Source organism: Trichechus manatus, unplaced genomic scaffold, assembly GCF_000243295.1.
Source record: "Trichechus manatus latirostris isolate Lorelei unplaced genomic scaffold, TriManLat1.0 scaffold00031, whole genome shotgun sequence".
Classification (NCBI taxonomy): Eukaryota; Metazoa; Chordata; class Mammalia; order Sirenia; family Trichechidae; genus Trichechus; species Trichechus manatus.
The window spans coordinates 5,284,428-5,301,777 of NW_004443967.1; the positions used below are offsets into that span (position 1 = coordinate 5,284,428).

Genomic DNA, 17,350 nt, shown 5'->3' on the forward strand with positions numbered 1-17,350 from the left:
ATTTGAACCCAGACAGTGTGCCTGCAGAGCCCACTCATAAACACTACTTGTGTTGCAGGCAGACTTATAAAATCCTGAAGCTTTAGGGGATAATTTTAAAAAGCCACTAAAGCCAATGAAAGGACAACTGCACCACAAGGGACAAGTGAGAAAGAGATGGACACATACAAGGAAGGGCTTCAGAAGTCCAGGGTCTGAGGTCTGAACCCTTCTCTATTAAAAATTCTAGCTGATGGCAGCTTTGATACTACCTTTCCATCCAGTTCAGAATTTAATCCTTCTAGTCGACCTATATCTTAGTCTTATTTTATCTGCAAAGGATTTTAGGCCATTGTCTTTGACTCTGGGCTGTGTGTTTACCCTGCTACTTAAATAAACTCTGCAAGTCAATCAACCTTCAATTAAATTTTTTTTCTTTCCAATTTTTTTAGTGGTAAAAATATATACAACGACAACATTTTTTATGTGTACAATTCAGTGGCACACATGATTAAGCGCCTGCCTACTAGCCAAAAGGCTGGCAGTTCGAACCCATCCCAAGGTGTCTCGGAAGACGACACTGGTGATCTGCTTCTGAAAGGTCACAGCCTTGAAAAACCTATGGAGCAATTCTATACTGCACACATGGGGTCACCATGAGTCAGAATCAACTCAATGGCAACCAACAACAATTACATTCATCATGTTGTGCAACCATCACCACTATCCATTTCCAGGTTTTTTTCATCACCCTTAAGCATTTATTGAGCACCTATTGCATGTCTGAGGTTTTCACATATATTATCTCATTTAAATGAGCCCTCACAATAAAGATGTGAGATGGTTAGTATGGTTTTTTTCACCCATACATTTTCATTTTTATCAGAGTTTAAAAAACTAAATAGGCTTATATGCTTAAGAAACAAATATGCTTACAACGCATAATGGCAATTGCCTACCCCACTCCTCCTGACCCCCGACAGGTGACCACGTTAAACTTTTGGTGTTTCTTCCAATCGTCTCTACATTCCTAAACACCATGCTTGCACCAAGTCAGTCATTACCTACCAACCTCCTGTTCCCACAGATGAGGATTTGGCTCTTACCAATTTGGTTATACCACAATTTTTAGTTAAATATGTGGTCAGTGCTTACACCTTGAGAACGCAATCATTGTTCTAGTAGATTCTGCGGTGCATCCTGCGACCAGGTTTCCTTCCTTGTACAAATTTTTGTTTCCCCTGGATTTAATTGTTTTCTTTTCTCCCACTTGCCTAGTTTCTGATGAACAATCCATAACGTTTTCTATCAGTTTTTGTTGTAAATCTACCAATAATTCTTTCCAGTGTTTAAACTTATCAGATGATTTATCAGTCCCCCCCGTCCCAGGAGAGAAAAGTAGGTGTTCTCAGTACTATTTTCACCGAAGAAAAAACAGAATCTCAGACAGGTTAAGAGCTTGACTCTGTCCTCCAGGAAGCAAGTGAGATGTGATTCCCCAGATACCAGCCCCAGCATACAGCCCCTGGCAACACACTGCCTCTAGGTAAAGAAGTTGTGCAGGTTGTGGACTACACAACTCCAGAGGGCGCTGCTCTACACTAGGACAGTGAGGCAGTGCAGAGGCCTTGTACAGACGGCCCCTTCCGGTCTCATCTCCAGAGTCTGCTCCTAGTCATCTTGCACTGTACTGGCCCCCAACCCTGAAGGTACTGTATCAGCCGCCTACCTTCTATCCCAGCAAGCCGCCACTCTCTGTCTGGCCTGTTGGCTTGATTCATGTTTAGTAGCTGGGTTCTTTGCCTACTTACTATGCAAAACCACCATTTTAGTGTTGCCTCGCTGTGGTCATGTAGCTTTGACGGCAGGCACGGTCTTTCCCTGGGGGTGTCTCCAACATAGCCGCTCCTTCCAATGGCCAAAAGCAGCTCTTGAGCTCTTGTTTCAAAAGTTCAAGCTGTTTTTGAGTCCTGTTACGTGTTGCAGGGATGCTTCAAACTCAAGATAGGAGTGATGACAGATATGCCCTGAACCCAAAGAATGGTCAAGCCTTCCCTGCTCTAGCCGCCAGCTGCACTGGAGGCTTGCTGTGCCAACTCACTTCTCAGCCATACCTGAGGGAGGGGTGAACTCTCTCCAGAGCCCCAAAATTACAGTATTTCTGGAAATGCTCTGATATTTCAAATATGAATGGTACATAGCACATGATGCCCAAAAAATGGAGGTGAAGAGCTGTTTCATTGATAGGTGGAATGCTACGAGACAGACTGCTCAAGCCCTGAACTTGTTCCTTACTCTCTGGCTGCAATGCAGAAGCTGGAAAGTGGTGAAGCAGAATCACAGGGGAAAGTTATTCTAAATGAGAAAGTACTTCCAGAAATATCAGGCTTTGAAGCTCACGTGGCTTGAATGGAGGTTTCCTTTGACCTTTCTGCTAAGCTTCATTAAGCAGAATTTTATTCTGACTTTAGCAGTTGGATCAGTTCTTAATTATATCAAGCACCAAAAAGAAATGACACCAAATTCTGGCCAACTTCTGTTCAGGGGCAAATGACCCAATAGAAGATTCAGAAATTGTTTTACCAAAATTTTTCCAGTTGCAACTGAAAATGCTCAACTCAACCAAAATGTACCTGCTGGATAAGCACTTAGCCACTAACCAAAAGGTCAGCAGTTTGAACTCACCAAAGGCTCTGTGGGAGAAAAGACCTGGCAATCTGCTCCTATAAAGATTACAGTCTAGGAGCAGTTGTATTCTGTTATATAGGGTCTCTCCGGGTTGGAATCATCTCAACGGCACCTGAGAACAACAAAAGCCAAATCAAACCCATTGCCATCGTCGACTGACTCTTAGCAACCTTATATGACAGAGTAGAACTGCCCCATAGCGTTTCCAAGGCTGGAATCTTCACAGAAGCAGACCACCACATCTTTCTCCCGTGGCGCAGCTGGTGGATTCAAACTGCCAGCGTTTCAGTTAGTAGCCGACCGTTTAATCACTGTGCTACCAAGGCAACAAGCATTATTATTAGTAGTACCCAGGATAGAAACATGGTTGCCCAGGAAAATACTTTATCCTCTTTTCACCTGATAAAATTTTAGTTAGAACAGATGCTCTAAGCCAATAGTTTTCAAACTTTGGGTTTGACCCATTAGTGGGACATGAAATCAGTTTAGTTTAATGGGTCACAACCAGCATATCTTAAAAGAAAGAACAGAATAGAAAACAACAGAGAGAAGCACAAATAGTGAAGGTAAGTACTGTTTCGTGTGACTTTTACTTTAGCCATGCACACCCACATGTGTGCCCTGGGTCTTGGTGTGTGACAATGTATTTTTCTCTGTGGCTACACTTGGTGAGCACTACATTAAGCCCCAGACCACAATGTGGAGGCCTTGCGGCTGAGTCCTGTTTTGTTTGGCCTACACAATGATTTTTTTTAAAAAAAAGAGAGTGGTATTTGGCAACATTTAAACATCTGGTGTTTTTGCATAGAAATCCCTATTTCCAGCTGCTCTTGAAAAGATGCTCTGGCAACTTGGGCCCACATTCCTCCCTGGGAGTCAGGAAGGCACTACAGAGTGGCTCCCCTCTTTAGAGAAGTGTCATGGATTGAATTATGTCCCCACAAAAAATGTGTGTATCAGTTTGGCTGGGCCATGATTCCCGGTATTGTGTGATTTTCCTTATGTTGTAAATCCTGCCTCTATGATGTTAATGAGGGAGGATGGGTGGCAGTTGTGTTACTAAGGCTGGACTCAATCTACAAGATTGGATTGTGTCCTGAGGCAATCTCTTCAGATATAAAACAGAGAAGTGAGCAGAGAGACAGGAGGACCACATACCACCAAGAAAGCAGTGCAGGGAGCAGAGCACATTCTTTGGACCTGGGGTCCCTGTGCAGAGAAGCTCCTAGTCTGGGGCAACACTGATGAGAAGGCCAATGGAGAGAGGAAGCCTTCCCTTGGGGCTGACACCCTGAATTTGGACTTTTAGCCTACTTTACTGTGAAGAAATAAATTTCTCTTTGTTAAAGCCATCCACTTGTGGTATTTCTGTTATAGCGGCACTAGATGACTAAGACAAGAGGGCTCTCTAGTTTGCCCCGATCTCCGCTCATTAAGGTCACCTGCCTGGTTCTTGGAGGCACTTACCTGTGCAGCCCCCAGTTCTAATCATCCTCAACTCAACCTGACATGCAAAGACCCCTCTCTATTTACTGTTCCTCAAGCCCATTGCTGCACCACGTGGCCATTAACTTCTGCCACTGAGCTGGCTGCATTCCCCCAGGCAGAGGCTGTGCTTCACTGCTTCTATTTCTCCAATTTGAGCACCTTTCTCTCACTTCCACTTTATCCACTTGTTACACTCCTATTCATCCTTCAAAGGCCAGCCTGTCTTGACCCTCCCAGCAGAATTAACCACTCCCTGCCCTGCAGTCCATAATTACTTTAATAGTGCTCTATTGAGTACTCTCTATTGAGTACATCTCACATTGTATCATAGTTACTTACTTATGTGTCTTTGTTCCTTGCTAGAATGTGAGTATGTTTAGGTCAGAAATTATATTTTGTTCCTGAACCTTGATTACTTATCTCTTATTAGGTTCTGAATAAATATTTATTTACTAAATAAGTATAACCATCTTCCCAACTACACACATCATTCATGAAATTATTAGTTTATTGATATTTTTTGATCACTTATTACGGGGCAGATACTATGTTATGGATACAAGTTGAATAAAGCATTACCCCTAACCTCAAGAAATATACAGCACCCTTCAAGGCCAATCTTAAATGCTCTCCTTTCCATAAAGCCATTCTGAATTCCCTTAAGACACTAATTCTTCCTTCCTTCAGACTTCCAAAGAATATTGTTTATACCCTCCTGTTCCCTTGTGTTGTCTTTATTTGCTTTGTCTATCAGCAGCCCTCCCCCTACACTTGCCAACTCATTAATCTACTGAACCCACAGCCGTTGAGTAGATTCCGACCTATAGTGACCCTATAGGACAGGGTAGAACTGCCCCTATAGGGTTTCCAAGGCTATAAATCTTTACAGAGGCAGACTGCCACATCTTTCTCCAGAGGAGCAACTGGTGGGTTTGAACCACCAACCTTTTGGTTCACCGTTGAGCACTCAGCCTCTGTGCCACCAGGGCTCCTTTTTAATCTACTGAAGGTAGGAACATTTCAGGTTATCCCTGAAGTGCCTCTCAAGACAGTAGGCCTAATACATTTGTGATGTGATCAGGCCATTATCAGAAGCCCACATTTCCCCACGGCAAAACTGGTAGAGTTTTGCAGGTGAGCAGGAACAGAGGATGTGTGCTCTTTCAGTGCTCAGCCTAATGATGCTTCAGTCCAGCAGACAGCATTCCATACTCTGCCCTAAAACTCTGCTCCTTATGGCTGGCCAACAGGGGCCCCACAACAGGTACATCATTAGCGGTCCAGTAGACATCCATGTAGTCCTGCTGTCCAAGTGTCACTGAGGGGACCCTGCATGGACCTGGGTACCCACAGCTCATGCCATTTTTCTAGGGGATACTCAGCCCTCTCTTCCATTCCCATCTGACTCTAAGATTCCCGTGAGGAATAATCTTACTCCTTTTTCCTAGCATTTTCTACCAATCACTCTTTTTCTTAATTTTTCCTGAACTTCTCCCTCCCCACAATGTTCCAAATAGTGAACAACAACAGAGAGAATAGAGACAATTAAAATATAGACAGAATATAGTGGTCATGGGTGAAACATTCTAATTTGTAATATTATATTTTAGCTCATCTAAAACTAAAGAAAGGGTTGTAGCTTCTGTGAGCCAAGACAGCTAATGAAACTACCTTTCCCCCAAGGATTCCAATGAGCTCCATGAGCCCCTGGAAAAATGCTCACCTAACCCTTTAAGAAACGTGAATGCTGCTGAGGGCAGCACACCTGTGCCTTGACTCCAAATTAGGGCTACTTGCTCAGGCCAGGCTGAGCCTCAACTCAGGCGCAGGAGAAGATGCCTTGCAACTTCCTCCCGTTCCCCGCCCTTCCCACCATCTGCATATTCTGAAAGCGGTTTCTTGGCCACTGGGATCTCACAAAAGGTCTGCTTGATCGTGAAATGCAGTTTCACTCCATACTGCAGGCAAGTCAGAGTGACAATGATGCTTGCCTTCTCTTTGTCATCTGTGCATCGCCAGCAAGATAAAGTTTGCGAAAGGAAACGGACTTATCCACCTGTAGGGCTAATTTGGCCCTCAGAAACCATGGATTACCTAGACCATGTCCAAGTGTGGACCCTGGACTAGCAGCATCAACATCACCTGGGAATTATTAGAAATGCAAAATCTCGGGCCCCTCCCCAGACTTCCTGGATCAGAAACTCTGGGGGCAAGACCCAGGAATCTGTGTTTAACAAGCCCTTTAGAGGATTCTGATGCCTGTTAATGTTTGAGAACCACTGCCCTAGATAGGAATTTCCCTGGAAGTATTAAGAAGGTCAGCATCTTCCAAGTATTCAAGCAGGTCAGCCTGTGTGATTGCAGTGGGAGACAGAAACTCACCCCTGGTGCTCCCTAGGGCACACTAGACCATAAAGAATTAATCATGTCAGTCTGAACACAAAATGTTTCAGAGAAGAGGGGTCATGCATAACAAATACTCATCCTGCCCAATGTCAACAAAATTTGCCCTTGAATACACAGCTCCTGCCAGTTTGGGATAAACATACCTCTTGGTATGAGTCACCATCAGACCAACACACACTGAAATGGGAAGCTGGGCTAGTGGCTGTTGTGTGCGGAGAGCAGGCTCAGCCACAGTGGGAAGAAATCCTGCACCACTCACCTACTGATCACCCAACCTTCTGAAAAGTCCTCTGGCTCTCTACCAACGTCAGCCTTTCAATGTTGGCATAGGAGAGGCACACAATACCAGGGCCCCAATCTCCACCTGCCAGGGGGCTGTGAATACAATGACCCAGAGGGGCTGCCTCCTCATTAATCAGATGCCAAGATTCACTTCTTGGTAGGGTGAGTCTCCCACAGTATGTCTTTTCTGCAGGGATTTGGAAAAGTCGATGTGTTGTTCTTTGAGAGTTTCTGTGATGCAATGCAGGTTATTTCATCCTTCCTTGTCACCTGACCCGGGGCCGGGAGAGACAGGAGGCAGGACCACCTCCCAAAGTCTAGGAATAGCTAACGATAGGGCAGGCCCAACTTCCGGCTCAGATACCCACTGTCCACATGCTCTTGAGTTCACCTGTCTCATCAAAAGTTGCTCTCAAGAGCTTTGGGTAGATTTAATCAATGTGTTCCTTCTCTTAGATTTATTTACACATTTAGCCTTAACTCTAATTGTGGAAATGAAGTGGTTATTATACATGAAAAGGGAAAGCCTGAAAGGCAACTCAATAGTCATCAGACGCATGAGGAATTATTACACCGACTGTTCTGACTTTCCCAAGGATGGAATAAAGGTGGGTTTTGATTACATTAGGCAGTGTGCATATGCTTGAGTGGGGTAGTGTCTGCATGGTATGTGTCTTGGAAGGAGTGGGATTGAAAGGGTGTAGGAGGACATATGCCATTAGAGGCATCAATACTTACAGATTGTTTTACAAGACCATATATGAAGTCAACGAATATTTGAGGTGAAACAGAGCTTTGCCTCGAGTCAGGCAGGTGACTAAACTGCTGTTTAACTTCTCTGGTGTTTACTTAGGTAGACAGAGTAATTCTAGAAGAATTCAGAGAAGGAAGGGACCTTTACGAAGCTTCCTGAAGGAAGAGGAACTTGAGTTAGGTCTTTGATAAATTCAGAAAAGGAGAATATATGTATTTCTCACTAGGATAGGAGGGGAAGTATGACTAAGGTTGGAAAGGGAAAACGCTCACCCCCCTTAGATCTTTCAAATAGGAAAAACGGGAGCGAGGGCGTAGCATAGTACAATAAGCCTGGGTTTTGGAACCAGATAGGCCTGAGGAGAAAACTCAGCTCTTCTGCTTTCAAGCTAAGTGATCTTTGGCAAGTTTCTTAACTCCTGTGAGCATCCTCTTCCTCGTCTATAAAATGGGAAGACAGACAGACACCCTGTCAGGCATTAATAACCTTGACAGGCTATGCGTATTGAGACAATATATGTAAAGCTCCCCGCACAAAGCCTGCCATTGCAGTATGTGTTCAATAACTGGCAGATTTAATAATAACATTAAAAATAAAACAAGTTGGCTTAGAAAGACATTTACTTAGATGGGGGATGGGAGGTATTTTAAGGACTTGGGGAGAACCTTGAATTTCAAGCTGGAAGCCTTGAACTTTACCTTGGCACTCATCCAGGTTTTTGAACTGGGAAATGAAGTGATGACATCAGTGTTCTAAGAGGATTAATTTGGTGCCAGTCTGTAGGACACATTTGAGACATGGTACACCACTATTCCTGTGAGCTGCTAAAAACAAGATTGAAATGGCTTTCAGGTGTAGCAAAAAGGGTCTACTTCCAAACCCTAAAGGATGCTCAACATAGCAGTGTGTGACAAGAAGGGGATGGTGTCTGCTTTCCCGCTGATAACTAATATCTGAAGTACCTCCTATCATTCCAGAGGATGCCAAGGCCTGTTTCTAACATTATCATCCATAAGGTAGGTCAAGCAAGTCTATACGAATTGGTCAAGAAATCTCAGCATCCTGCCCAAGAGGTACAAGCTAGACTACTCATTTCTAATCACTCCTCAGTCCTTTATTGCCAACATTGGCTCAAGGTTTATAAAACTGAATTCACCATCTCTACTCTCCCACCCCACTGCCCATCTCCTCTCTCACACCCCCACCACCCAGCAACTCTCCACCCACCCCAACCAATCCTTTCCAAGCCTCATTGGACTCCTTTCTCCCTCTCATTCCCTATACCCAATCTTCTGCCAAGTTCTATCACTTCTAAAGGTGTGGGTTATCTCAAATCTATTGTTTTCTTTTCATTCCAGTTTATTACAGGCCCAAATATCCCCACTCCTTAAAGTCCTAGTCACCTCCTCCAAGAAGCCTTTCCTGATCAGCATGTTTGGAAGCTAAAGCTCCCCCTTTACCTTCCAAAGCACTGCATTTATATCTCTTTTAACATCTATTTCCCATTAGTTATTTACGAGCCTATTTTACCTCCTCAACAAATGATAATGAACCTGAAGGTAGTCACTGTGTCTTCTAGGTCCATCTAACCTTCCTGAGTAACCAGCACCTTACCTAACAGAGAGGGAACCCTCAGGAGATGGTGACTGAATAAGGAAGCTGCTTGGGCAGAACAGGGGTTATAGAATATTAAAGGAAGATGAAGAATCGAGCTAGAACTTCTCTGTAGATACATCTGCTTTGATGAACACAATTATTCCATTTTCAGCAACTGAAATGAGCTGGGAAATGGGCACAAAAATAAGGAGGAGAGGAGACCTTTATTCGTGTCTCTGCAGCTTTATTATTTGAATCATCTGTTTCTGCCCAAACCTTATAGGCTTCAAGGAGGAGTTGTTTGGTTCGGTTGACTTCCTGTAATGATTTTTCACATTTCCCATCCTCCATCTCTACCCAAGTGAATCCAGCTAACTAGATCAGGGAAGCCCTACCACCTAAACCTTGAAAAGATCTATGGCCAAGGTATCTTACAGCCACGCTGCTCTATGGCACTGGTTCTCAACCACAGCAATTTTGTCCTCCAAGGGGTATTGGGTAATGTCTGGAGACATTTTTTATTATTATGAGTATGAGTTTGGTGCTACTGGCATCTAGTGGGTAGAGGCCAAGGATGCTGCTAAACATCCTACCATGCACAGGACAGAATTACGAAGAATTATCTGGTCCAAAGTGTCAATGGTGCTGAGGTTGAGGAACTCTGCTGTAAAAGTCTATTTGCTGTGTGTGTGTGAGCATATATGTGTGTGTCCCCACATACCCGAATGTCAAGTGGAGAGTAAACATCCCCCTATGGAGGGTTTACTATAATGAGTTTCATTAGGGCCTAACCTAATGCCATCAAGTCGGTTCCGACTCATAGTGAATCCATGAGTTATAGAGTAGAACTGAGCTCCATGGGGTTCTCTTAGCTATAATCTTTCTGGAAGCAGATTGCCAGGACTTTCTTCTGCAGTGCTACTAGGTGGGTGTGAATCACCAACCTTTTGATTAGTAGTCAAGAGTAAATCATCTGTGCCAAACTCTTTCAGCGTAAAAGCAAGTTGGACCACCCAACAGTGGCAAAAAGTTTACAGGAAAACAAAACAAAAAACCATGTGCCCAAATGTAAAACTCTGTTTACCCAGATTTGTCTCCCTCATTGCTAAACTCTTACTCTCTCGCACAGTTTACAAACCATAAGCACTCCTCATCATTTAAGTGCTGTTTACATAACTTAATCTCTAGTGTTTGCTAATTCTTATTTTCTCTAAGAAAAAGAAATAATAAATCCCTTGTGTATATTTTTAAAACCTGCACTAGAACACACAAAAGCTAGACAATTATAGCTTTTAAATGAGTACAGAGGGCCCCTGGTGTTTAGGCTGATGACAGTGTATTCAGGAAGAGAGATATTGACTGAGAAACCCACAAAAATCTCTCATACTTCTTTGTTACAGGATACAGCAAGGGTAAGGTGTCCTTGAATGCATCAGAGAAATAACCATTTCATCAAGATTCCTGGATCAATAAGTGTCTGCAACTGGAAGTGAATGGATGCCTGGTCAGAAGAAAAAAAGATAATGAGGGTCAAAGTTATGTCAGCAAACGCCATTCCACACTACCAAAGGTGCGATCTGCCAGCATGGTTTCCACTATGCTGATGTCAACCCCAAACTTGAGGTGCATGGGGACACACATACACATACACACACATGACAAATAGGGTTTTACAACAGAGTTCCACAGATATATGGAAACTCTGCCCTGGAGAGAAAATGATGGGGCAAACCAGTATGAGCTAAATCATTCTAAGTGGTGAGCACTGCAGGCGTCTAGGTTTACTCCTCCTTCAGAAGGCCTCACGTTTCTTGGGATGGACATTTCAGGACGTAATCTGAGCCTGCTCAAGGGTGACTCATGTTCTTGCCAGGAAGAAGGAAGGAGCTATGCCTCTCTGGGAGCAAGACACAGCAGAGGGGCCTGGAAGAATCCCTGAATCGAGTCAGAAGTTTCCTGTCCCAGCTTTGACAACATGTCAACCTGCTTTAACTGTTTACTGAGAGAAAATCTATGGTATGGCAGACACCACATTTGGCATTGGAAAATCAAAGATGGAGACACAGTGACTGCTCACCATCTAGTGATGGAGACAGTGGATGTCAGCTCCCTGTAGCAAGTGTAATCACAGATCCATGTACATCGTTTGATGGAGCAGAGAGGACCACCACTTGGTCCGATCAATCCTCTGTGTGGCCTTGACCAATTTTCTTTCCCTTTCTGAGCTCTAGTTTTCTCATCTCTAGAATGAAGGCTTGGACTACACGATCCCCAGTGCCCTTCCCTCTTTAGAGGCTATGATGTTCTTTTCTATCCATGGAAGCTCTTGTTTAGCTGCCAAAAAACCTGTCTTCCTCTGCTGTTGGCCGAGGTTGGTACAATCAGAAAGCTGGGAGGCAGCAGCGTGGGCTGACACAGACCTCAAAATAAAAAAGGAACAGCCTTTAATCAGTGGCTAAGGGTTAAGATAATACCAGTATGTGACCTCCTGGTGGCCTGTCCAAAGTGTTCTAGCTAGAAAGTGGCCACTGACTTGTAGAGCGTATGTGAATCCAGGCAAGCTGAGCTTTGGGGAGTCTGCAATGACTCAGGAACTAAGAGTTGTCGTTTGGGGACTGCTGATCTATAATAGAGACCACAAAGAGCAAGTCTGGGGCGTCCACAGGCCCTACAGGAATAGAATAGAGAAGTAACTCTTGTAATCCTCTTTCCCATCACTCATAAATTACTCATATTGGAGAAACAAATGCAAATCCATTAGCAACAGCGATCAGGACCAGGTTGTTCTGGTTGGGAGGGAGGCACAAATGAAGAGATCCAACCTCTGGCTAATGTCAACATCTGGGTTTTACTCTGAGGGTCCTGGCCCCCCGCCCCCCGTCAAAGACGGGAAACATAATTACAAGAACCTTTCTTTCTACTCAACTCATTTCACTCAGTGACCACTGATTCATCAAAAGACCACAACTAATGCACGTGAGTATGAAAGAGACACAGGAGCACCACGGATGCAGCAGACCCACACGTGTCTTTGTCCTGAGGTGCTGTCTTTGCACCGTTCGCCGTCATCATTCTATTTCTCAACCCATCCGTTAGTCTAGTAAAACCAAACTGAGTTTCCAGCAACAAGGATCAATTTGAGTTCAGCATGTTCACCTCAAATGTATTCCCTGTGGGGCTCTGAGAGAAAGTGGTATAGATAAGTCAGGGAAATGGCAAAAGACAGCCCCAAAAGAGCAGACGTCTGTCTTTACGGAGAAAAGTCTGTCCCACAGTAAGAAACTTGACATGATAGATTTAAGCTTACCGAAGAGCAAAATCAGAGGGTGGTTATTTATATTACATTATACAATCATTTGGTGAAGCTCCCTAAGACATGTTGTTACGTGAAAAATTAAATCACAGAAAAATGATCACAGAATAATCACATTTTATATTTGTCTGTCTATCTATCTTACTCCTGTCTAGATAGATACACACTACTAACAGTTTTACCTCTAGAGAGGCAAGTGGAATCGAGGTTGACAGGGTTGGGGTGAGGGGTTTTCATTTTTCCCCTCTCTATTCTTTTATAACATTTCACTTTCTTAACTCAAGATGTATTTATATTAAAAACAAAGAAACAAAAAAGGTTCACTGTCATGCTCTTTACATTTCCCAGATAAACTAATTATTTAAACTATACTTCTATAAGGAAACATTTAGCTTACACTTCAGGACCACGCCCAGCTCGTCAATAATGCACACCGGGCCAGGCAGACCCGCCCTTGTTCTTTTTACATTCTCCTTATGGTGGCGTGATTTCATCACCTTTGACATATGCAGCATCCTTTAGAAGGCGTTTGGAGGGGTGATTAGGGCTAATACTGAAATGACAGGTTATAAATGCAGCCCACCTGAAATCTTTACAACCACCCAGTTTCTCCTTTCTGCCCGTCCTAGCTGGGCTCGGGCATGTCCCAACACACCACCAACCTGGTGCGGAAGCCCTTCATCATATTCTTAATTAAATTATTGATTTGAGTGGCAGAAGTGAGGAAGAGAATGAAGGGTAGGCTGGGGGCAGGAAGGCAAATCTCAAATACAACCTAGCATTCACGATGCAATCACAATCAAAAAAGACCCCCAGCTCTGCAAACACTCCCCAGATAGGATGGGCTTCCGCGGCTAAATGAAAGGCTCTTAATGAAGTCTGCATTCAATGGAAGTCCAGACTTCCCAGTACAGAGGTTCCCGCATGGAGAACATGTCTGCCCAGCTTCCAAATGATCATTTCCCGTTAGGTGGCCGAGCCCTGCAGTGCCATTCCAACTTCAGCAACCATGCCCTGGGATAGATATTTAGAATTACCTTTCTCCTTCACCATGGCAACTGATCCTTTGCCGAGCAGGACTGAAAGAAACGAGAATAAACTCTTGAGTTGAAGGGCGCCTTGGCAGACAGATCGGCGGGTGCGGAGGCTGCGAGGACAAGCGCCGGCATCGACTGGCGAAGTCCCGGGCTGCTTTCTAGAATCCCGCCCCGGTCTCAGAGGGCCGGGTCCGGGGCTCGCCCGCCGCCGGAACCGTGATCGCGCCCCGCGCGCGCTCCGCCGAGTGGCGGCCGCGCCCTGCTCGGGGACGCTGCTGTGGAGCCGCCACCACTCGCTCCAGCTGCTGTTGTAACAAATGCAAAATTCCACTGTCCTAATCTCTGGTCACTGACACCACCTTGCATTCCTCACGCCAGGCCCAGGGAAAAGCGGCATCCAAATGCTCCTGAGCCTTGGCCCCCTCCCAGGGTCTGATAAATGATTGCCAGAAGCGGGGGGGCCGAAGGACAGCAAGGGACTGCCTCCCTCAGTACAACCAGTCAGTTGTTAGCTGATTAGTTTCCTATTACAGCTGCTTTCATTTCTCACTCCTGCATCTTTCAAGCAAACTGCATTAAATTTACCTCCATAGCAAAATGGAAAAATAACGCTAGAGACTCCTTCAAGTTCATTTTCTTCAACTTTTGAAGTCGTGGAGGCTCAATTATAATGACAAACGAATCATGATATTTGTGTGCTCTCCCCACACCTATATTTACTCAAGTAGGGACTGGGGGATCACGGTGGTCTTGGGGATGGGGGTGGCAGATAGATTGAGACAATGGGAGGCAGCCTGGGAAGATCTTTTTCTGGATTCCATTCCTTACCCAGGATCAACTTCAGGATCACAGGAGAAATCTGACTTATCCAGTTAGGTAGGATTCTGACTTCGACCATCTCCTGTCTTCCTCAGCATTTTCTAGACAAGTTCCTTAAATATACACACACATGAGGGAAGAATCCTAGTCACAAAGTAAGGGGCCAGTGGGCTGATTCAGTACTGCCTGCGTCCCGGCCCAGCCTAAGCCTGGCCCGCTGCAGCAGCTCCGACTTTTGCTTTTTTAATTTCTGCCCACAGGGTCACAGACCAGTCTCCCGTGTGCAGAGAACTTCCTAGTTCACAAAGCCGACCCCCACCCCACTCCAGCACCTGCCTCCCAAACCCAGGTCGTTCGGTCCCCACAGCACGTCACACACATCCACCACGTGGGAGAAATGTGATGAGCTAGAGACAAAAAGACAGACGCCACCCCACTCGGGAAAGGCAGCAGATGGCCCCCCGTCTTTCAGAACCAGACTGCACAGCCAGTATTAGACTGTATTTACTGCAAATATTGTTAACGCGTTGCATCTCAGACAGCCAGGGTGACAGAAAGGAACCAAGTAAATCAACCTGCCTCATCTTTGACTTGGGCGGTGTTTAAGGCTGAAATAAATTCCATTTGGTGGGGCTGGGGAGAAGGGGAAAAAATGCTCATTTCTTCCCATTCGTCTTGGCCAGACCTTTATTGCTGGTTTCTGATGTGTAACAGGAGTGGATCTCAGGCAGCTGTGACATTCCTACATCTGTGATCCGGGGCTTACTATTAATAGCTTGGGCGTCTCAGCCCGTAAGTAAGGGCTCAGTCCCCTCCAGCCCCTGGGTCGTCTTTTCTATGACACGCACTTTGCCCCCATCGCTCCCCGCCCCCATTGCAACCCTGTGGGGTCAAGTTTTTCCTAAGTCAGCGGCCAGCTGGAGTATAAGCACTGGGGAGCCTTTAAGCAGCTTCTCTAATCTTCATTCATAAACAGGAGAGCCACCCCAGAGCAAGACTGCCTAAAGTCCAGAGGGATTGGCATGGTTCACGAGCACTGAAGAGACGAGCTCTTTACGTTCCCAAATTTTCATAGCTAAGTCTGCACTTGTCTGCTTCTCCCAGCCTAATCACCCTCCAAGCTCTAAGGAGATGCTGACAAGCAAAATGAACTGTGAAGAATTGGAATTAGTTTGGGGCTGTGAGTCTAGCAGGTGAATTTATTTTATTGTATATTTGCTGCATAAATAGATTAGCGCCTCACAGAGGCGCTTCTCTCTAAGGCTTTCCTCTTATAGATTCAGTTCAAAGCTCTCTCTTTCTCTCCTTGTTCCATAATAGAATATGACAGTAAAATACCACTGAGTTCCTAGTCCAAACCCAATCGTACATACGTGGTTCCAGACGCTGTAAATGCAATTGGTTCAATGTCTCTTTTACTCAGGGTGGCAGTTTTTAACGCTGAGATTTAAGTGTATTAACCAAAACTGGTTCCTTATTACCTACCTGTAGACCTTAGTGGATAAAGAGCACAGAAACCATCGTTTAGAAAGGCTCTGACAGTTTTGGAGCGGGCTAGCCCAGTAACAGCTGGTGCCTATTCGTTTCCAGAGAAGCCTTTTCAAAAGGAAAATACTATAGAGCGGTTGAGAGAGATTTCTTTTCCCTCCTGTGTTTTCCATGGAAAGAATTTTCCTTTACCACAGTCAAAGTGAATGAGTCACCAACATTCAGTTGCTAAATAACAGTCATATGGCAAAAGGCCCCCCAATAATCAGACACCGCTAGTTTAGGATTAAAGCATTAACTCTGCACTTTTAAAGATAACCAAAGAGGGGATTGCTAGTTATTTCTGGGATGTGGGAGAGTAAAACCAAATTGTTTCTGTCTCCTTGACTCAGGGCAAAGTCGTTAAAAGCTCTGAGAACAGAAGCGAAGAGTAGATATTTTCTACTTTCCAGTTACAGCTGCAAGAAGTCCAGGAAAATAAATCAGAGAAAATGAAATATATGGCTCATAGGAAGGAAGGAGTTTTTATTCTTACTTCTAGAGATGATTTCCAAAACAATTTATCTCAATATCATTCCACGGACATGAGACAAGACTTCAGAATACAGATACCAGCCACGGCTTTATTGGTTGTTTTATTTCCCCCAAACCGACTCCCTGCTGCCTTTTCCCTCACTCACAAAATGAAGCAGAGATTGTCCACAAGTGACCAGAAGACAGAAACCATTTTGTAGGAGAGAAAAGCTTGTTAGCCTACAGCCACACTTGGCATAAATTCAAGGGTGCATCATTTCAACAGAACCCGTGCCAATTAAGAGAGCAATGTTACAACGGGAAAACAAGGAACTTGGCTGAGTCCACTTCCGCACTGCTCTCTCTTCAGCAGAGCCAAGCGTTCTGCTTACTGCTTGTGCACCTGTAGCGCAGGGATTTCAGAACCCCTCCACAACCTCAGGGAGTCCCTGGGTGGTACAAACAGTTAATGGGGTTAACGCACTCAGCTGATGACTGAAAGGTTGGAAGTTCAAGTCCACCCAGAGGCACCTTGGAAGAAAGGCCTGGCCATCTAATTCAGAAAAATCGGCCATTGAAAACCCTATGAAGCACAGTTCTACTCTGACACACATGCAGTTGCCATGAGTCGGGACTGACTCATTGGCAACTGGTTTTGGCCACAGCCCCTGGACCCCAGGTGTCCAAGTACCACACATCCCTCAACACCTTTGGACTCACTTGCAAAGGAGCACTCAAAATCCCCAACAGAATTGGACAGAAAGAAAACTCAAGAATGAGTTCCATATTTGCTTTTTACCTAATGCTCATTACATCTCTCAACTTTACTGCAGACATCTGTGGAGGACCTACTGTGGCCAAAGGAGACCTTGTGGCACAGTGACTAAGCACTCGGCTACTAACCGAAAGGTCAGCAGTTTGAACCCACCAGCCTCTCTGTGGGAGAAAGATGTGGCAGTCTGTTTCAATAAAGATTACATCCTTAGA

At 44.8% G+C, this 17,350-nt stretch overlaps 1 protein-coding gene across 1 annotated transcript in view; it reads right to left on the reverse strand.

Moving 5' to 3' along the window:
- Nucleotides 1-13,990, reverse strand: part of ABLIM1 (actin binding LIM protein 1) — a 186,796-nt gene extending 172,806 nt beyond the window's left edge. Inside the window, exon 1 of the mRNA XM_004374865.2 lies at nucleotides 13,544-13,990. Coding sequence (XP_004374922.1) covers nucleotides 13,544-13,559 — 16 coding nt within the window. The 5' untranslated portion in view covers nucleotides 13,560-13,990. The remainder of the gene's footprint in view (nucleotides 1-13,543) is intronic.
- Nucleotides 13,991-17,350: the final 3,360 nt, after the last annotated feature.